This window comes from Lutzomyia longipalpis, chromosome 3 (assembly GCF_024334085.1).
Source record: "Lutzomyia longipalpis isolate SR_M1_2022 chromosome 3, ASM2433408v1".
Taxonomy (NCBI): Eukaryota; Metazoa; Arthropoda; class Insecta; order Diptera; family Psychodidae; genus Lutzomyia; species Lutzomyia longipalpis.
This window is the reverse complement of record NC_074709.1, coordinates 25269948-25292162: the sequence shown is the minus strand read 5'-3', so window position 1 is coordinate 25292162 and position 22215 is coordinate 25269948. Positions and strand designations below refer to the sequence as shown.

The following is a 22215-nucleotide window of genomic DNA, read 5'->3' as shown; positions in this document are numbered from 1 at the left end:
AATTTTTGTCTTGAAGAATGATATTTAGCATTAAATGTTTTATTTTTCATTTTCAAGCTCCTTTAGCTGCTCTGAAAACGACATTAGAGAAAGTGTTTTTTTGTTGTTTCTTTTTTCAAGATGGCCGCCGTTAGGTGCTTCTGATTCTACAAATAAGCAAATTACTTTTTGACTGCACCCTAAATTGTCTAAGTTCTCTATTTTTTTCTTTACGGGAAACTGAATCTAAAACCCGTTTATAAATCTAGGGCTATCAGAGCTAAAATAATCTGCTGTTAGAATTTAAGTTAAACATGAAATATTTTTGAATAAGAAGAAGAAGAACAATGTAAGAAAAAATAAGAAGAAGCATAGGGAAGCCATTCGGTCATGAGAAGTTGAGTTGAGAGGAGCTTGTTTGATTGAATTTTGTGAAAAATTTACAAGAAGAAACTTAAGGTAAAGCAATTTAGTAAGTAAAGGTAAAGTAATATAAACTAATAGAAGAATTAATGTTGTAGGAAAAGCCTGATGCGTAGGAAGGAACGAAGCTAGAGGTTAATGACTAATGTGAAGACAAAAAATAGAGTGAGTAGAATCAAACATGGCTCCCAAAATGAATTTATGTAAAAAAAATGCCCAAAATGTTCCCCTAGGTTAAAACCGGCGAGCTTCGTGAATCCTGTATGAAATAAATGTGCTTTTAGCACAAGAAAAAATAACATCTGCCATATGTAGCAAGTGGCGGCCATTTTGAAAAAATACAATAGGGTAAATAGCTAAATTTAAATTTTGTCCATTTTGTCTCTATAAATCTCCCACAGAATGAAATTTCCATTATAACAGCAACAGAAGAAATTCTCTGATATTCCAAAGAAAAACTTTTATGAAAATTCTCATAGGTAGCTTAACTCGACATAGGTCAATGATACTTAAGTAGGTACTTAGGCCATCCAGGGCTATTGAATTAGTTAAAACTTCTCTCCTTTCTTTTCTTTATGAAATAAACCAAAGAATCTTAACCAAGAAAAACAATTATTTGATCAGACAATAAAGTTTTTAACGAAAAACTAATTTAAACTATAATCACGAAACTGCTTGACCGATTTTTAATATTCTTTTACGTTTTTTTGACTTTTCGAAATATTATTCTTCAAAACAAGAAAATCCAAATAATTTAAATTCAATATAAAGTACCTATTAAAAACATATAGAGTTGTGTGGAACACTCGCAAAATTAATTAAAAAATTCTTCAAAAAATTGCTGACAGATTTTGATAAATTTAAAAAAAAAACCAAAAATTCTGATTTTCACAAAATTTCTTCCAAAATCTATAAAATTAATAAAGAAATAATAAAAATAATTTGAAAATCTTATTTAAAAAAAAATAAAATAAAATAAATAAAACATTCTCCATGACCCTTTTCCCCCTATTGATAAGCCCCTTTGATGCATCACGCGCACTTTGGGCGATAAATGGTACAAAATTGAATTTTGCAACACCGAAAATTCATAAGGAGAGTAAAAGTAATGAGAGAAAATACGGGAGAACAGCCAAAAAGTTTATCACATGCACATGAAGTTATTTTTAGCAGCAAAAAAGGGGACAAAAAAAACTAAAAAGAAAAAATTCTCACCTTGACGTGAATCTGAACTTTGAGCATGGCCGCCCGGAGGATGAGCATTCGCGTCCTCCTCTGGTACTCCTTGCCCACATTGATGGCCTTCTCGAAGGTGGAGCTGCGCTGATCCGCATCCTTTGCATAGAGAATCTTATTGTGCGAATCAATGCGCGCCTGGATTTGCCCATCGAGAATGAGTTGCATCACCTCATTCTCCAGCGCTGCCACGGTGCGATTGAAGGCTGTGGCCATCTTCCGGAGATCCGCCGATAGGTAGGGGCTGAAGTACTGAATGAGCGCCCTATTGCGTATCTGTGTGTACAGGGCATTAATGTGGGGCGCAATGTACATGTCCAGGAGTAAATTGTCACGAATCTCATCGAGGAGGCGCAGGCACGACGCATACTTGGATTCGTAGAACTTGAAAATGATATCCCGCAGTTGGGGCTCAAGCTCCAGGAAGAGCTTGAACGATGACGACGAGATGACGTTTTTCTGCAATTCCTGCCGATCGAATGTGGCCAGAGCACAGAGGCCGCCGTACATGGCGACATTGCTGCTGCTGATCATCTCGGGGAAGTCGCAGTGATCAAAGTTGGCGTGGATGAAGTGCTTTGCGGCTGATTTGTACTTCTTCGTGGCCAACTCTGCTAACCCTGCGGCACATTTGAGACGCGTCAGGACGGCCTGATTGGCATCCTTGCTGTTACCTTCGGCAAAGTCCGGGGTACTCTCCGCCTTGGAGACGTAGCTGAGGACATGCGACCAGTTTTGCAGGTAGATGGACACCTTGATCACATTGAGACACATATTGACCACATGCTTGCCACTCGTACAGTAATCCCGTGCGCGTGAGTAGCACTTGAGGGCATTCGAGAGGTCCCCGCAGTTGAGGTAGTGATCCCCCAGGTCATCGTGCCCGCGCCTAATGCTCTCCTTGATGGAGTTACTTCGGTAATTCTTCAGATCATTGTCCAACTTTTCCAGCTTCAGCGCAGCCTTTTTGCTCTTCGTCTCCGCCCACATTGTATCGAATGTCGGCACATCTTGACTCGGTGCCCCCGCCCCGGCTCCCGCTGCTCCTGCCCCACCTGCAGCTGCACCCCCCTGCGCTACATCCGGCAGCGAGGCGCCAACATTCATGTCGGCCAACTTCTTGTGCAGCAACTGGTACAGACTCACATTGTATGTGGTCATCACGTAGCTGATGGCCATCTTGAGGGCCTCCAGCCGTAGTGTGGGACAGTGATCAGCAATGTACATGAGGCGGTAGGATTTAGCGAGTCCTGTGTAGGAGTTTGCGTACACTTCTAGGTCCATTGTGGGATTCTCCACGACGTACGTGTCCTCCTCGTGATTTTCGTTGTCCACCGCCTCCACGTCCACCTGCATTGGCTCCACGGCGTTCTGCAAAGCACACAAAGCATCCCCATTGAGCATTTTTTCTCAAGAGAAAATCACCACCCTTTTGCCGGATGCTCCAAAAAATCTCCCCGTCAATATAACCTCAATTTGGGGTGGAAAAACACCGCCCCACTTCACAAAATTCACCCCAAAACAATCCCTTTGTGGACTCTCCCTCTTCCAAGGAACATCTCAATGGATTTCTTACCTGCATAATTAGTGGTAGCGGCATTTTTTTCTACTAACTTGGCTTCTATTGCTAAATTTAATTTTTTTTTACCTACAAAAAGTGTTTTAGTTTTTGACAGTTTATTCTTCTTCTTCTTTTTCCCTTGTTTTCCCGATGTTTTCCAATTGGAAATCGGGAATTTATGCGGTAAACCGGGGAGAGTTTTCAGGCGGCTGTTTTGATTTTCTCATAATTTTCAATTTTTCCTTGATTTTTCAGGTTTTTCATGATTTTTAACGTATTTATGATGATTTTCTTGTACTCCAGGATGTTTTTCCGGTGCTTTTCCAGACTGAAAACACAATTTTTATTTCAATTTAATTTTTGCCGCCGCCATGAAATTGAAGTATTGCGCTGAAAATTATAGATGACTACAAATAATTTTGATTTTTCTTCGCTTTCGTGCAATTTTCAAGCTTTTCCTGTTTCAAGGAAGTCTTTTTAGGATAAGAAGACGTGTTTATCGTGAGATTTTAGTTTTCTGTGGGGCTATCACAGAAGATTTATCAGCCGGCGGAAATTCTGAATTGTACACAAATAGATTTTCCGCAATTATTTCTGGATTATCCACGGATTGTCTTATGAAGTCTGTTATGATCAATTTATTTCCTGAAAACTCACTATTTTCAGTGCTTGGACCACGAAAGACGCAATTTTCATTGAAAAAATTTTGCGAAAAACAAAGAAAAAATTAAAAGAATTTAAGATTTTTCAATGTTTATTTTTTTTTCATTTTTTCAAGGAATTTTAATGATTTTTTCAATTTTTTCAATTTTACAATGCCATTCAGCACGGGGACGTCCTCAAATTCCGGAAAATCCTTTTTTCCTGGAAAATTTTTCAAAAATTCAATCAAGTCGCAAAAACTGGCGGTGTGAGGGAGACAAACTGATTGAATGAATGAATTTGAAAAGAGAGATAAACTGAAAACCGATTAGCAAAATATCTGTTTATCTCACTCACACACATAGTTTTATGTAATTTTCTGCATATTTTCTTCCAAGATTTTGCATTTTATTCTCAGAAAACTCGTTGTTTGTTTGAAAATTAGTAAAAAAATATGAGAGAGAAATTTTTGGAAAATGATGAAAAATCCAAAAAAAAAAACCGTTTATTTTCCCCTTTTCCCGGTTTTGAGCGGTAAGAGCGGTAATCACGGTAATCACAAAATTATGCGGCGTCGCTGCAATCGCCGAGGAGGCATAAATTGTCATGCATGTGACACATACACGGTGCGACGCAAGCGCCAATATTTCCGTCGAACGCCGCCTGAGCTTGATATTTTTCCCCCAAAACTCAGTTGTTTTCTCATAAGTTTCCCACACGGAAAGTGCGTCCAAAGTGGCGATTGTACTTTGATGTTGACAATGAGCATCGCGGGCGCGTAGGTGCGGTGGAATTGAGTGCGTACGGTGGGTGCAAAGGGGCTCAGTGGTGAGCTAATAAAATTTCACAATGTACTACGTTTGCGTTGAGTTTACAAAATGGCGTCGATTAACAAAATCGACGACACTTCAGCTCCACTGAGTGACGGCCGGGAGTCCGGGCAGGAGCTACAGCACATACCCACGTCCCATCAGGCGGGGCTGAGTGGCCATCGTGACGCGGGGAGTGCGTGCGTATCGAACGGGGGCACCGTGTACGGTGGTGAGACTCCGCACAAGGTACAGCAGCACCAACATGAGGGGCTGCTGCCCGTCGTGAGTGAGTGTGGTGGCAACAAGAGTGCAGCAGCTAGTGCGGCAAATAACAATAATAACAATACAATCAACAATTACACCGTGAGCGGTGGGAAGAAAGTGAACAGTGAGGCGGTGGTGTGCGAACAAGGGGGCCCCGTGCGTGTCGCGAATCAGCCAGAGGGTCCGGCTGTGTCGATTGTGTCGAATATGCCAAAGAATAGCAATGAGCCTGTGAAGGTTGTGTACCCCACGTCGGCGACCGTTGTCGGTGGTCTCGGTGGCCAAACCTCCGGCGCCCCCACCGTCCTTAATATGAACAATCGTGTCACATTCACGGGTCAAACATTGCCGAACGGGACCATAAGTCTGTCGCCAATCACCACCACCCAGGCAACAATTATGCAGGCAACGGCCAACGCCAAGGCGCCCCAGACAACGCAGAACCAATCCCAAGCATCTCAGTCGCAGCAATCGACGATAGTTATTAAGAATCAGGGCACCATGGCGCCCGGAATTACCTCAGCGCCACCCGGAATGGTCACAATGACCAAGACAATCAATCAGGTACTCATAACCTCACAATTTTCACTCTCTATTTGCCTTTCAATCCGGAATCACACCCAAATCATTCAAATTGTAACACAAACTCTCTTTTCTTTCTTTACAGGCCACATCTCAGAATATTGTGGCAACACCAACAATGCTGCCCGCCAGTGTACAGATAGTCAATATGCGTCCCGGAACACCATCGCAGGCACAGCAAAAATCCGTCGCAGCTATACCGCCGCGAGTTGTTCTCGGGGGTACGCAAATGCTGGGCGCCAGACCCGCCAATTCAGCTGTGAGTACCTCTCTCTTCCTATACACAAACTTTCATATTTTATCTTTTTCTTACTACTCGATGTTTATTTTAAAAAGACTGATAAGATCTTTAGGGGAATTTGTAATACGGCCGATAGTAGCCGAAAAATTTAAAGTTCAAACGTAATTTTCTTTGATAAATGGGGGTTGATGAATGTAGAAAGGAAATCTTTTATCCTTTTCCTACAAATCGGTTAATTTTTGGTAAATTCTTTAAAATAGAATTGAAAGATTTAATATAATTTTACGTTAAAAAAAATAGGTTTGAAAAAGAATATTTGGATGAAGTTCTGGGATCAAGAGTAAGACAATCTTGATTTTGTTTGAATAGATTTTTTATGGAGAAGGAAATTTGACTTTATGACCCATATTCTGAAGTCAAGAATATAAGATCTAAATATTTTGATTACAAAGTAAATGGTCAGTTTAAAATTAATTTTAAGATTTTACCATAAAAAACGGTGAATTTTGCTGAAAGAATCTTAAGTTAAAGTAAAAAGAATATCTTAAATTGTTCATTAACTCTTTTAATCCGATTTCAAACTGGTTTAACCCAAATACGTTTAGAAAATTCTTGAAAAATTTCATGAAGTATGTCTTCAAAGTTATCTGGAAAGGTCAAATCAGGCTTAAAATATTTGAAAATTTATTAAAATTGCTTTGAGAATGAATAAAATTAAAAGTTATGGCTAAGTGGATAAGGTTCATTAAATACGTTTTCTGAGGTTTAGTCCTTTTCTGCTGTTAGTCTTCATTTGCAAAAAGATCTCTTGAAACCACATTGAGATAAAGTCTGAATAGTTTAAGACAGATTATACAGATAAATAGGAAACTGTAATCCATAATTGATTTTAAGGATCAATTAAGGATTTTTTTAAACAAATAAAAAATAAATAAAGCTATCTAAGCTGATAACTTTTGTAAGCCCAGAAAGAGTTCTTAGTATTCTTTTATGTCCCTAAGTTATCCGTTTTTTTTTTAGATTGTTCTTGTTAATCGAAATTGTACATCTTAAAAGAAAATAAACCATAAATAGAACTGAAAGGATTTTCTTTTAAAAATCCTCCTTAAGGCCTACTTTTCAGGGTTTAATTAACTACGAAGGGATTGAACGAGCAAAGTTTTAGACCATTCTAAACACGTTAATAATAGGGCACTAAACGTTTTTTAATTTAGGATTAAGGACTTTGAAACTAGAATACTAAAGGGAAGTTTTTCAAATAAATGATATTAAGATATTTTTAGTTGTTAAGAATAATTTCAATGGGGAAATATAAGCCGTTAAATATATTTATTTTAAGGAAACCAATAAAAAGGAAACATTTTTGAATTTCTGAAAAGGTTTTATCAACTTTTTAAAAGTGTTTTAATGGTCATACGTTTTGATTATTAATTGCTTAGAAGTTGAGTGTGAATCAAGACCTTCATTCTCAGTTCGTTAAATTTTATTCAATCGAAATAAGAAGTCCTCCAGAAACTAAACTTTCTTTTATGGAATCCCGTTTTCTTTTTTAGTTACGTACAGAAAATATTTAAAATTCAAATATTCGTAGAGATATTTTTGTTTAATTCAAATTCGAAAATTCTAAAAGTTTTGTTTCTTAAGGAATAATTCAGGTCCTAAAACTTTAACCTGAAAGATAAGAAAGTCCAAATTGAGAAATAAATATATCTTTTGTACCTAACTCAGGTATTGAAATTTTACAAAAGGGTTGTTAATTAAAATCTTTTCTCATACCCAGTTGTCTGAAGATCCTTAATTTTTAAATTGTTTAGGCAGTAAATACTTCTTAATGAGATGAATATTCTTATGTGTGTGAGTGTGTCAGGCGAGGGCCTGTAAAGGCATCATTCTGTCCTGAGGCGCCTGAGTACGATCACTTGCTTACAACACCTCTTACTGTTCGGATAGTCAGTCAGTGTAGTTTTGAGATCATAAAATCTTTAATTCAAGTTTCTTTCAAAGTTTTTCACAATTATGAAAACAATTAAAGTGAATAAGGCAAGTGTTCTACACGTGCCCTTAAGGCCTCTCTTCATTTTAGAAGTTTCTCTTTCTAATATTTCTTCTCTGTTCTCAATCAAACAATAAAATCAGTGTTAAAAAAAATGAAGAAAAAATCGTCACGCGTGTGTTTTTTGTTCTTTTTCTTTTCTCTTTTAACAGATAACTCTGAGTGCGCTACAGAACTTAAATGCTGGACAATCGGGTCCGGCTTTACTGCTAAAAACGGAAACTGGTCAGTATCAATTGTTACGCGTGGGACCAGCACCTGCGACCCCGGTGACGCCCACATTGGGCGCCACGGCGGCATCTGCCAATCAAACGATTCGCTTGCAAACCGTCCCGGCTGTAAGTAGATTCACTGGGCCACCATTGGCACTCAGAAAGACAATTGTAACACAACAACAGGTGAAACAGAAGCAGCAAAATGTAATTTTTCGACACAATTCACTTTTTTTTTCATAAATAGTTCAAATTTTTTTGCTCCTCTTTTTTTCTCTCGCCGTATTTAGTTTTTTTTGAGAATTATTTTATTTATTTTCTTTGAAAAAAAAAATTAAATATTTTTAAAATAAATTGTTGCTCTGAACGTATTTTTTAATTTTTGAAAATAAAAAAAAACTGGAATGATGGAACTTTTGGTGCTTTCTCAAAACTAATCTCTCTGTGTAGTTTGTTTTGGAATAATTTTCTAAAGCAGAAAGCATCAAGAAATTATTTTTTTATTTAGTTGCATTTTATTTATTTTATGAAAAAATAAAATTATTGCTTTTGGTGGAATAGAGTGTCGAATGTTTTATATAAAATGCATTTTACGATTAAATGAAAAAAATATTAAAATGTTGTAGAAGGAGGAAAGCTGTACTGGAATGAGCTTCCTTTTGCTTTTAATGTTTTTTTAAAAATCATTTAAAATATTGCCAAGAAATGCATGAATGTTTAGAAAAAATCAAATACATGGGATTCCCTACACAACGAACATATTAATTTCCTTATTCTATAAATGATTTATTTCATCAAAAATATTCGTGAAATTCAGCAGATCGAGTAAAAATTTGAAACAAAAAGATGAAGAAAAATATTTTAATGAAAAATTGAATGATTTAATTTTTAGAACTTTGAAGTTGTACCCTTTTATAAACATTCAAGTCTTTGATAATTTGGGTTTCTTTTTGTGTTTCTCTTTTTTATTTTTATCAAAATTAGTCGAGTGTTCACTTAAATCAAGCTCAAATATTCAGCTGTAACGATCTCTTTTTATCGTCCTTTAAAATGGTTCTGATGCAATTTAAATAATTTAGATTCTATTCCAATTCCTTTTGGAGGAGTCGTGAAACCAGGTTCGCAATCCAAAGTCTTAGACTGTAACATCCCGTGTTTTGTTCAATTTCTCATTTCTTCCGAAGATTGTTTCTTTTAGGATTCTCCGTTTTATAGAATCTGTTTGATTTTGACCTCCTGAATCCAAATAAACGTTCAGATTTACTTCTCTAGGTTCTAGTTTCTCCTATTTAAAGAAAAAATGGGGAAACTAGAACCTAGAGAGCAAAATCAGATGAAGATTTGAATTCAGAAGGTCAAAATCGACAACAGAATTAGTTCTCAGTGCATTACAATGACTGCCGTGACCCTTTTCTTTGATGTTTGTGTTTCAATGATTTTTCCGGCTTCGGAGAATCCATAAATCTCGAAAGGGAACTTTATTATGTTTTTTCTTAATGATGAGCTGAAATTATCCTTTTATTTGTGATTGTAGTGTTCAATATTAAGGGTGATCCACAAGAGGCCGAGACCTCTTGTGCTCTTTAATTTATATCAAAGTAACGGGAGTACAGCACATTTTCCTCCCCTTATTCCAGCTTTACATCTTATAATTCAATTTTACATTTCTGTAAGAATTTTGCATATCCTTTTTTTCTCTTGCTTATTATTTTCCGGTTGAAGATCGAATTTTCCTGACTAAAAACGCAAGATTTTTCATGACAGAATCTACTTTTCCCTGTTTCTCATTTCGTCAGATTGTAAAATCGGCGCAATTATAGTTTTATAAATAGATTTATGAAGTTCGTGTTTCTTGAGATAACTGACGTAAGAATCTCCATATGAAGGATGTAGTGTTTTACAGGATTTAATTTTGAAATTTTATTTGATGCTTTCAAACTAAACTTAATTGCGGCTTGTCTTTCTCTTGCATTTGTGAATAATAAATTTAATAAAAACTTTTTTGTTTGGACTTCCGTTGGAAAAAGATCATTCTCTTTCAAATCTTGTTACTCTAAAGAACTTCCAGAAAAACTAAAGGTAGTTCAATTCACACGAAGAATGCACCCAAAACTGCCCAATTTAGGGTAAATTAGGGTAGAAGTTGAGTTAATTATTAATCTTTCACACTTGTAAATGCATTAGGCTTTGTCAAAAATGCTTTTTCGTATGTGAAACATTAGTAATTCACCAAGCTTCCTTAATTCACTTAAACAGGCGTAGTTTTGACTGCATTCTTCGTGTGAATTGAGGTCAAGTATTGCTCTTTTTTTAAATTTTCTTTTTTAAAGGAAAATTTCTCCTAAGTTTGATGTATTTCATGTGGTTTAAATTCGTTCACAATGGGTCTCATTTAGCGACCAAGAAACCCTTGAAATCTTTGAATTTTGAAGATTTCAATCGAATTTCAAGGGTTTCTTGGTCGCTGAAGGAGGCCCAATACTTACAAAAAGGAAAAACATCAAGATTTATGTCCAAACACATAGCTTCGTGCCATTTTCCGGAAAAATTGTAAAGCTCCTGTCGTTTCTTATCAATTTTTAGTAATCCTGCCTTATTCTTAGATTTTCTCGTCTTCCTTCCAATGTTTCTATGGAAAAAATCAGTCTGAAACAATAATGTTTCATATATTTCAATATCGTTTCAAATAAACAATAAAATGAATGAATCTAAAGTGAAACAGTTCGTTGTGTAGGGGCACCACTGTAAATCTAAAGAGCGAGATTTATTTATTTTTTTTAAATCTTAGAATAATTTTGACTCTTTGTTTCTCCTGTTGTGATTTTTCTTTAGTTTTTTTTGTAAATTTTTCTTCTATTAAAAAAAAAGAATTTTGCAATTTTAAGAAATAATTGTTTATTATTTTTATTAAAAAAATTTCTTTTATAAATGGTTGTTGGAAAGAAAAATGTTAAATGTGAATGAAATCGTGCTTTTGCACGAGACTTTGTAAATTAGATAAAAGAATAAGAAAAGAAAAAAAAATGTAGCATAATCAGCAAGAAAAATTCTTAATGTTGAAGAGACTTAACAAAGAGTTTTGAGAGATGGCTAATCTGGGGTTTTCTTATCTTTCTGCGAATTCTTCGTAAAAAAAAAATGAAACAAATCTGCTTGCTGGTGCAACATTAGCCATCGCTGACAACAACAACGGCCAATTTGGTGGTCAACACAACGGCGTCATCGGCAATTTCGGGGCAACAGACGCAAATCTTGTCCACGCAGACATCACAAGTTCCTCCACCTGTTGCCTCCGTAGCCCCCGTACCGGCATTAGCCACGCAAAATACCGCCACGGCGGTCGTTGTGACGGCAAATGCGACACCGTCAAATCAAAATTTGCACAATACCAAAGAGAAGTGTCGCAAATTCCTGGCAAATCTGCTCGAATTGTCGAGCCGGGAGCCAAAGACGGTGGAACGGAATGTCCGGACGCTCATACAGGAGCTAATTGATGCCAATGTGGAGCCAGAGGAGTTTTGTGATCGTCTCGAGCGTCTTCTTAATGCGAGTCCGCAACCCTGTCTCATTGGCTTCCTCAAGGTTTGTTTGAACTACACGATTCACGACAAAAAAAAATTAATTACTCAAGAAAATTTCATTTTACTTTCGTTGTTTCCGGAAATCTGTAGAAGAGCCTCCCGTTGCTTAGACAGTCACTTGTTAAGAAGGAATTGGTGATTGAGGGCATCAAACCACCACCACACAATGTTGCCTTTTCCGGCACAACAACAATTACTACAAATATTCCGGTAGGATTATGAGAAAGAAAAATAAATAAAAAAAGAAAATTTTGCGGGAAAAATGGTGGAATTCACCTTAACCTCATTTTGCAGGCGTCGGTACGTCCCATTGGGCAAACGATCGTCTCGGGGGTCACAACGCTCCCTACGCAGGTACGAATGGTGACCCCAACGGGTCCCCGGCCGATGCAGACGACGATAACACGGCATGCGGCACCTGTGCGAATTCAGACGCCAATTAGTACTACCGGACCGCGACTCACGGGTGGTACAGTGGCGCAAATTCGTCCGGGTGGCAATGCCATTGTCCAGACGGCTGGTGCAATTCAGTCAACGCCTCCCGCGCTGCATCCTGTTAGCTCGACACCATCTCAGACTGTTTTTTCAGCTGCAGCACAGGTTTGATTACCTTTTCCTAATTCTTATTTCTTGTTTTACCACTTTTCCGGGGAGGTGTTTTCGGTTTTCTTTGAAAATTCGCATTTTAGGATTGATTTTTGTTACTTTTATAACGTTTTTGTGATTTGTATTTAAATTAATTTGAGGTTATGTTCAGGAAGATCCTTTTTAACACATTGGAGGACTTTATCTGGTACTTGATACCAATTTGAACCTTAAAATCGTCATAAAATAAAATCTTTTGAACTTATCTCGATGATGTGTAGGGAATTTTAATTACTTTCAGATAGCAAAAAGAAAACCCAGAGAGAAGTTTTCTTTTTGGAAGATAATTGAGGTCAAAGTCAGAATCCAACGCCAAATATTGGGTCCTGCAAGTGTTAAGGATTTCCGGAAGATCCTTGAATTACGGGAAATTGATAGTTTTTAATTTTCTTTTTCAAATTGAATTTTTATAACAAGAAAAATAAATAAATTTCCATGTTTATGGAAAAAAATCCTAAAAATTTATTTGATTAATTATTTTTATTGATTTTTGAGACAATTCGTTGGAAATTCTGTGTCCTGGCGTCACTTTTATCCAATTAGAATCTTTTGAAAATGTTCCTCAACAAGTAAAAACGATAAAAACTCAATTTTACAGCCAAAAATGTATAAAAATTGGGATATTTTTACATTTCAATTATTTTGAAGGACTTTTCTAGGACATTTCCGCAATGATCTTCGGAATTTTATTTAACCGATAGGATTTTTAATGGGGGCTGAAGAAATTTTTTTTCTCTTGATCAAATCGATCAAAAAATTGGCTAAAATCCCTGAAAATGTCCTTTTCCCAGCAATAAGTCATAATATTAAGCTAAAAAGTCACAAATTGGGGAGATTTTTATTGCAATTTGAGTGATTAAAAAATATTTTTGGGGGAAATTTTGAAGATTTGCGTAGGAGGCGTAGGAAGAAATTGAAATTTTGTTTTTTTTTTACAAAATGAAAACTAAAAAAAAGATCCGGACACCGACGACGATAACGCGCCCCCAGACAGCCGTACAGATACGTACGACAGCACCAATGGTGAGGACAGCCGGTGGCAGTGCCACGAAGGGGGCGACGCAGATAAAGATCGGTGCTACGCAGATAAAGCAAATAACCCCAAGTGCAGCCTCATCGGGAGCCACGGTGCTCAATAGTGGGAGTAGTACGGTGGGTGGGCAGCCCAAGACGCCGGCTGTGAAGTCCCAAAGTGGGGCTCAGGGGCAAAAAAGTGCTGCAGCCGCGGCGAAGGATAAGGAGAAGAAAGCGGCGAATTTCTATCAGCAATCCTCGCTGTCAATGTCCTCCTCAATGTATGGGGATGACGATATAAATGATGTGGCGGCGATGGGGGGTGTCAATTTAGCGGAGGAGACGCAACGTATTCTGGGATCGACAGAGCTCATTGGGACGCAAATCCGATCGTGCAAGGATGAGGTTTTTCTGCACATGCCGGTGCTGCAGAATGTTATTAGGACGATTGTGGCGAAGCATGGCCTCGAGGAGCCCAGCAATGAGGTGGCGGTGCTCATCTCGCACGCCACGCAGGAGCACCTCAAGAATATTGTGGAGAAATTGGCTGTGATTGCCGAGCACAGAATTGACGTTATCAAGGTGAGTTGAATGCCCACAAAACTTCTGGAAATCTTTTAATGAAAATCTCTTTTGCAGCTCGATCCTCGGTACGAAGTGACAAAAGACGTGAGGGGTCAGATAAAATTCCTTGAAGAATTGGATAAAGCAGAACAGAAGCGCCATGAAGAGCAGGAACGTGAAATGCTGTTGAGAGCTGCAAAATCGAGATCGAAAACAGAAGATCCCGAACAGGCAAAACTCAAAGCAAAAGTAAGTTTATTCTGGCAAAAGGAAGTACATTCAGAGAGTAAAGAAATGTTGTTTTTTTAGGCGAAAGAAATGCAGCGAGCAGAAATGGAGGAGCTGCGTCAGAGAGATGCAAATCTGACGGCATTGCAGGCAATTGGACCAAGGAAAAAGCCTCGGCTTGATGGGGAGATTTCCTCAACAACAGTGGTGAGTTTTTTTTTCTTCTTATTTTCTATTGTTTTTATTTGATTTTGTGGGGGAGGTTTTTGAGCAGTGACGTCTGCAGTTTACCAAGACAGGGAGCTTTAAAGCCACAAAAGGGGTATTAATTGGTTGAATAAAAGACAATTAAGGAGATATTTATTAATGCGAATAAAACATATTCGAATAAATCAGATTAAATGGGATTTTTGTAGGGGAGACAGGGGCAAAAAAGTTAGCTAAAAAAAACAAAATTTCTGTTTATTTGATTTAGGCAAATTGACGTGTAAGTTAGCTGTGTTTCTTTCAGACACAGCTTTTGTGTACCGAGCAAAATCGAAAGTCGTCAGATCGGGCTCAAACTTGGGATGAGCACGAATTAGGGTCCCCACATTCCAAAAAACGTATGCGCCAAAAAATTTTTTTTTCCGGCCGGCCGGCCGTCCGGCCGTCCGGAGTATAACGCTAAATTGCGAGAGAACGGTGATAGATAGAGACTTGCGGTAAACGGCAAAGTTTAAAAGTCGACTGGAAGACGTCCGATTATGAGGTCAAATTTTACCCCCCACCCCCGCGTCCGCCATTTTGAATAACCTCAAAATTTTGTTTTGCCTATATCTCAGCCCCTGTAACAGCTAAAAATCTGAAATTTTGATATGTTGTAGGGGCCATCAAGACCTTTCCAACGATACCTCATTTTCGAAAATCGGTCAAGCCGTTTAGTCAATATGGCCGCCACAATTTTTCATCGAAAATCGACCATAACTCGAAAACGGCTTGACCGATTTTGATCAACCCGGGGTCAAATGAAAGATCTCAACAAACCCTACAACTTTTTAGAACATACGAAGTTTCAAAAGTGACCGCTAGGGGGCCAAAAATCAAAAACAAAATTTTCGATGAGTTTTCGATGAATATCTCGAAACCGCCATTATCGATTTGCTTCATTTTTTGATATGTTATAGCTGACTATATTATCTAGCTCCATGTCAAAAATGAAGAAAATCTATGGATCCGTTCTCGAGATATAGCCTTCCAAAGTTGGCATGTCATATCTCGGGTTCTACAAGTCCGATTTTGATCAACTCAAGTGCAAATGAAAGGTTTCGTGAAGCCCTACAAATGTCTAGAACATTGCAAGTTCGAGAAATGACCGCGAGAGGCGCTAAAGTCAAAATCAAAATTTTCGAAAATTTCGAACTCGAATATTTCGAAAATGCCATTATCGATTTACTTCATATTTTAATATATTATAGTTGAGGTTAAGACCTTTCCAACGATAGCTCAAACTCGAAAATCTATGGATCCGTTCTCGAGATATGGCCTTCTAAAGATTTCTTAGGGTATGACTTTTCAACTTTTCCCGACTTTGCGCGTATTTAAATTAATTCGCGTTCTAGTTTGCTCTCACAAAAGTGGTACACTGAAAGAAACACAGCTCCCGTAAGCTTGGTCAGCTTACCCGTACATTTTTTCCTTTATTTACAAAATTGAAATAATAAATAGGGGAACGTGACCTAATTCGTACCTCTGAATGTGGAGGAAAAATTGTATTATATAAAAATCAATAGGGGAGAGCGGGGTTAAAAAAGTCACTTAAGGGTTTAGAAAAAGCTCAAAATATCATATTTCGCAAATGGATAAAGCGAAATGTTTAGCTCATTTCTTTAGGAAATTTACTGCCCTACAACTCTTTCTCAGATCATTTTGTTCTATCTAGCTAGGAAATATGATATTTTAGGCTTTTTCTAAACCCTTGAGTGACCTTATTAGCCCCGCCCTCCCCTAGGTATTATTTTTGTTACCATTTGAAAACCATTTAATGCCCTTTCTATTCTCAAAAGGTTTTACATTTTAAGTCTTATCGGTTTAAAATCCATTAGTTCTCGCCCCTAGATCCCATTGTAAGTTTTCAAATGTTTTTAGATAGTTAAAGAGGATACTTTCATAGATCTCATAACTATTTTGTTGTGAAAAGAATAATGTTTAATCTTTTGTACATTCCGGGAGCTAAAATAAGTGCAAAATAAGATTTCATTGTAGAAATAATTAAAAATTTTTACAATTTTCCATAATTTCATTCCCGAAATTTACCACAAAAACTCCTGAACAAAAAATTCAGTCAAAAAATAGTATAGATTATGTAATTGTGAAAAAATTGCATTCTTTTCGCAAGATATCCTATTTTCTATTTTCCATGTTCGAGTGTGAATCTAGTGTAACTAGAGAATCTAAAAAGTCACACCCGCTCTGAATTTTTTTAAAGAATCCCGGGAAAATTCAGTGAAATACATCAATCATCAGGGTCCCTAATAGGGAAATCATCAGTTTTTGCTAAATATTTTTATTTTTAACTGCATAGAAATTAATTTTCAAATTTCCTTTCACTTTTAGTTTGAAGAAAAAAACTCAAAAATATTAAGAAAGTGAAGGAATAAAAGAAAAATGTTTCAATAAAAAATATCCTTAATTTACAGTTTAGATTTTAGGATGTCTTTTAACTCTAAACTGTAGATTAAGGATGTTAGGGATAGCTGTCCCAAAAAGGTAGTAATTCTACATACATTTTTTGTGCCGTTTAAAGTGTCCTTTAGCATAAAATCGATGAAATTCATAAATATTGATTGAGAACTAAACATTTGAACAATTTGTATTTATCAGAGTTATTCAAAGAATTAATCAAGGAATTAATTAACTGTAGGTCACTAATAATTTAGCTTTTTTTAGTTTTATTTTTTATTTTAGATTTATTATTTAACTTTTAAAGTAGGTAAGATTTTTTTTTGCTAATGGTTTAACTTTCAAAAAGAAGAACTTTTTGTGCGTACTTTATTGAATGTCCTGAAAAGGATTCTGTTGTACTTTAGGTGTGTTTTGACAAAGAGAATATTGAGATATTATTCAAAATACCGTATTCGTTTCAAAAATTTAAAAAAAAATCAACAATTTTTCACATTTCTTTTCCCGGAATCACTGAAGTTCTCGTTAGAAAGAATCCTCTAAAAATGTTTAATTACAGAGAAGTCGTATCGTTTTCCGCTAATCTACATTCTAGTATAAGTACATGGTCTAAAAAGCCACATTCGGATGAAATAAAGAGAGAATATTGTCCGGAAAACTCGCTAAAAATGATTGATTTTGCGAATAATAAATCTGATAATTAATTTAATTTAATCTTCTCTCTCTTAAAAAGAATCTTAAATTTTTAAAAGAATTAATAGAATTCTAACTACGTTAAAAACATAAGTTTGATATTTCCATAAAACTAGCCTGTCTTGGTGGGGAATGTTGCAGACGTCAATGCTCTAAAGGCATTTAAATGAATCAAAAGGATTTTCAAATTATTTCTTTTAACTAACATAAAACGTTTTTCGGTGAATTTTTTTTCATTGAAAAAAAAAATTGATTTGTTGGAAAAAAAAATCAAAATAAAAAGGCTGGTGCTTCTGGTGCGGGATCTACGGGAATGGCATCAACGCCACTACGTCCGCGGATAAAGCGCGTAAATATGCGCGATATGCTGTTTTATTTGGAGCAGGAGAAGGATACGTGTAGGAGTCGAATGCTTTACAAAGCTTACCTCAAGTGATGGACAATTTGGACCACAAATCTCAGATGTTTCGGTGCAATGATGATGTGCGGAGGTGCAGCAATGCGATGAGAATCGTCGTCACAACACGCGCACAATGGGAAAAAAAATTCAAAAAAAAAACTAAAAGCAGAATAATGAAGCAGAAGGAGGAAAAAAGGAACAAATGATTGAGGAAATATTGAAGAGAGGCGCGTGTAGGAGGAACAAATCTTTTTTTTTTTATTACAAATTTTAATTCTCCTTCACGCAAAAACCATCTCAAAGGATTCTCACAGAGTTGTGTGCAAAAAAAAAAAGAAAAGAGGAAAACTTCAAGGATATTTTTTTGTTATTCACATTGTGGTGTTGAGTGTGTTGTGCAAAAAACCAAGAAGAGGAGAGAGAGAGAAATCACTGAGACGAGGAAAAACTGAGAAGAAATCACGTTGATTTTCCACACTTCTGTTGTCCATCTTGTATAGAAATTAAAATGTTCTTTAAACTTTATTTTTTATTAAGGATATTCTGAGACTATTTCTTTGTTTGGAAATTCTGTTTTTATATAAAAGAAAAAGAAAATGTTTTCACCATTTTTTGGCGAATTTTCAACAAGCAAAGGGTGTTTCAAATAAAACGCGTATAAAAATTGATGAAGTTTTTTTCTTTCTGAAAATTATTGGATCAAATCTTTTGATCAGAAAATTTTGTTTTTGGTCAGAAGAATATTTAGTTTTGGTCAGAAAAATCTGCTATTTTGATCAGGAAAATGAGACATTCGATCAGGATAGAAAACAATTGAACAGTGAAATTGGTTCATGATCAGAAGCTCATTGATGCACCTGTGGGTACGGGAAGACCCAAAAATCCATTCTGATTTGCTCTAAAATCAACAGGAGAGTCAGAAACGGAATATTCTTCTGATCAAAAAAAAAAAAAAAAAATGGGACCCAAAATTGTTCAGTTGGCAGCCTTGAAATTTTGACTGAATGGATTGAGGTTAGAATATGATTGGTAGGCATTATGACTTATTTTCCAGGTCGAAACGTTTTTTTTTCAATGATTTTTTGGGATTTTCATAACTAAATCATTGCCTTTCAGTTTCCGGAAAATGTTTTTTTCATGTTTTAATTGCTCAGTATTCTACATTTTGCAAATTCTGATAGATGAAATAATGAGCGAGAAGAATACATTCGATATGACGCTAACTAAAGCCTGACTAATTGTATTTAAAAAATATCTATTTAAAACCTTGGAAAGATAGGGATAGATCTTTGGTCTTGCTTTTTCTGGAAAACATTTACATTAATATTTAAATTTTGTTTTTCAAATGAAACCGAGACCATAAATCTAGATTAATTATCTTTCCTAGAGTTTCTGCTTTTCTATAAACGGTAATTTTATCTCAAACCCAATTTATTTTCCATTAAAAGGAATTAAGTTTCCGTTTATCAAAGAAAATAATTGATTATTGACTATTAGCTAATAGCAGCCATCTTGATAATTCTGACATTAGCTCTGCATTGATAGTTTTGACACATCTCTTGTTGACAGCCTGTCAAAAATTCAGGGATACCAACTAAACAAAAAAAAAACTTCATTGAAAATAAAATTTATGCGTTTAATATGAAACATCCTGTGAAATTCCTTTTTTAATAACTTTCTTCTTAATTTTCACTTTGGGATTTTTTATTTAATCAATGATTTTTGCAAAGTATTCGACATAAAAATATTTTCACAAAGTAAAATAGGAAAAAAAGGTTTCAGGCTCTAAATGTTAAATTGAAAAGAAAAAAAATGTTGTTTTTGGTGGAAAAAAAAATGAAATTCTGTGTTTTCAAGCCAATAATTATAAGGAAAAGAAAAACTCGATAAATCTTATCCACAAATTCACGTAAAAATCCCAGCTTTTCATATTAGAAAAAACTTTAATATTTAATTTTTATTTTAAAAGAAAATTCGACGTTGTAAAGATAAAAAAATGGAGAAATTACAGATAAAAAATTCTAAAATTTGTCGTGCTGTGATTCATAAAACAAGAGGAAGAATGGAAAAAATATGTTTTAACAAAAATATTAAAATGATGAAAGAACATTAATTAAACCCATTTTAAGTGCGTATTTGAGTGACTTTGCGAACGGGGAGAGGCGTTTAATATAATTTTTAAGGCACACATTGTGGGAAAAAATACATAAAATTAAAAAAAAAAAAACAAAATAAAAATGCAAATTGTGAATTTTAAGAAATAAAAATCGAATTATTTAGGATGATTTTAGGTGATTCTTAACAAAATTATAAGCAAACAAATGTTAATTCAGACCACAAGTTTTATTGGAGAAACTGCAGAAGAGGAGGAAAGTATCGAGAAATTATGATTTTTCTTTTATTAAGGACATTGATATTTTTAAATAGAAAATTTAGGCAGATTTTCTTTTTGAAATTTAACTTAAGAAAGAAAGTAATAATAAAAACTATGAACAAAATCAAATACAAATCTTTTTAATGTTTCTACTTCAAAGTTCTTCAAACTGCAATGGAAAGAGAAAGAAATCATTTGAAAAATAAATAAAGGAGATCAAGGAATTCTTTAGCAATGAAAAAGAGAGTTAAAAAAAAGGAAAAAAAAACTTTCCTGACCGTTATTCGATCCCGGGTTATTTGGATCAGAATTCGAGTACTCTATCCATTGTACCAGTAAAAAATTCCAAGCTCTCGTAAAGAAGAAAGACATTAAATTTCCCTTTTAGGTTTTAACTGTCTTTAACAATTTTTATCTTTTTTTTAAACCCGTTTTCAGTCACTTTCGGATTCTAGACAAAACTAGAAAAATTTTTTTCCTTAACAAAAATTAAATCATTTCTTGGTACAATCTTCTAATTAATTCTTCTGCAGGGAAAAAAAATATCACAAGAAAAAATTCAAAACGAACGAGAAGGAAAAAATTGAGCTAAAAAGTCCCCAATTATTGTAAAAAAAAATTCTAGCTTAAAATTAATGCAAGAAAAATACAAAAAAAAAACGTTCTTATGGAAGCGAAGAGAAGAAATGAAAAACTTACTGTATAAAGAACATTTAAAAAAAATAGTTGATAAATGAGAGAAAAATGTAAATATTAGCTGCGATAGAGTGAAATGAGAGAAAAGAGAGAGAGAGAGAGAGAGAGTAAATTATGAAAGAGAGTTGGTTTGCAAAACCGACTGTTTTTTTTTTTTTAGTTTTTTAATTAGATGAATGATTCTGATTTAGCAATTTATTAATTTTTATGTTTTGAAGGATAATTTGTAGGTTTTTTTTTCAATTTTACAGCAGAGCCCACATTTTTTTGTTCTTTATATTTTTGCAATTTCAATAGAACAGAAAAGTGAAATAATTTATAAGAAAAAAGAAAGAAAGAAAGGAAACTTACCAAAATAGAAAACAAAAAAAAATGTGGAGAAAAATAGTTAATGAATTTCTTATAAAAAAAAATATGAATTAAAATTACATACACAATCTCTAAAGTTAAGGCAATAAATTTTATCATTCACACAGACACACACACCCATGGAAGTCTCATAAAAAGTTTAAAAATAGAAGAGAAAAAAATGTATTTATTATATAAAAAAAATGAAAAGAAAATAAAGAAAAAATCCCGGAAAATTCCACGAAAAAAAAATACAGAAATGTGTTCAATACAACTACAAATTGGAAAAGTTAATGCTTTTATACGAAAACATAGAAAATAAAAAAAAAAAATAATAAAGGGGAAAAATAAATTATTAAAGAAAAAAAATCATTAAATAAACTCTCTAAACAATGGCAGAAAAATCATCTTTCTTTTTTTGATATTTCCAAATATTTCTCCTTATAAATATTAAAACAAAAAAACATTAAATGAAATCCAAATAAATAAAAAAAAACATTCACTGTAAAAAGGAAAAACAATTTTTTTAAGAAAAAAAAACTAACTATTGAAGTAAATGTGTATAAAAAAAAAAGAAATTTATTAGCAAATTTAAGGGGTGGACAAGAGAAATATTAAATTATAACATAAATTATTAAAAGAAATATGAGAAAATGTGAGGAAAAAAAGTAAAACAAAAGTTACGTAATTTATAATTTAAAGAAAAAACTAAACACCAACTCATATCTAATTAAAAAAGAAAAGAATGATAAAGAGAAAATAATAGTAATAAAAAAAATCGGAGGAATTATAAAAATAAAAAAATGCATTAAATAAAGATGAGAAAAATAGAGAAATTTCATATTAAAAAACAAATTCGTACAATTTGCGTTAGAAAGTGAGAGATGATTTATAATTTCTTTTATGTCTTTTAGTTGATAGTTTAATTAAATGTAACCGAAGATAAAATGGTAAGAATTTCAAAAATCAGTTAATAAATTTTTTCATGTAAACTTTTTCACGATGT

At 34.6% G+C, this 22215-nt stretch overlaps 3 protein-coding genes across 3 annotated transcripts in view; 2 read left to right on the top strand and 1 right to left on the bottom strand.

Annotated features, from left to right (window-relative positions):
• LOC129792945 (beta-1,3-galactosyltransferase 5) overlaps positions 1 to 22215 on the top strand; it is a 1144668-nt gene that overhangs the window by 198936 nt on the left and 923517 nt on the right. The window lies entirely within an intron of this gene.
• Positions 1618 to 3338, bottom strand: LOC129792920 (COP9 signalosome complex subunit 1b-like; the record flags this gene model as incomplete). Its single annotated transcript, XM_055832333.1, is given in 2 exon segments — positions 1618 to 3009; positions 3215 to 3338. Coding segments are annotated over 2 exon segments (1416 nt in total), but the record flags the coding sequence as incomplete, so codon positions are not given.
• Positions 4450 to 22209, top strand: LOC129792892 (transcription initiation factor TFIID subunit 4-like). The gene is made up of 10 exons (XM_055832304.1): positions 4450 to 5481; positions 5585 to 5758; positions 7946 to 8131; positions 11177 to 11587; positions 11677 to 11796; positions 11881 to 12186; positions 13189 to 13827; positions 13885 to 14058; positions 14119 to 14244; positions 17675 to 22209. The coding sequence occupies exons 1-10, from the start codon at positions 4720 to 4722 to the stop codon at positions 17825 to 17827; spliced, it is 3051 nt and encodes a 1016-aa protein (XP_055688279.1). The 5' UTR covers positions 4450 to 4719; the 3' UTR covers positions 17828 to 22209.

Coding starts and splice junctions, on each gene's coding strand:
- LOC129792892 (XM_055832304.1), top strand. CDS start 4,720: ATGGCGTCGATTAACAAAATCGACGACACTTCAGCTCCACTGAGTGAC. Junction 8,132..11,176: donor GCTTGCAAACCGTCCCGGCT/GTAAGTAGATTC, acceptor GTGCAACATTAG/CCATCGCTGACAACAACAAC. Junction 14,245..17,674: donor AGATTTCCTCAACAACAGTG/GTGAGTTTTTTT, acceptor CAAAATAAAAAG/GCTGGTGCTTCTGGTGCGGG.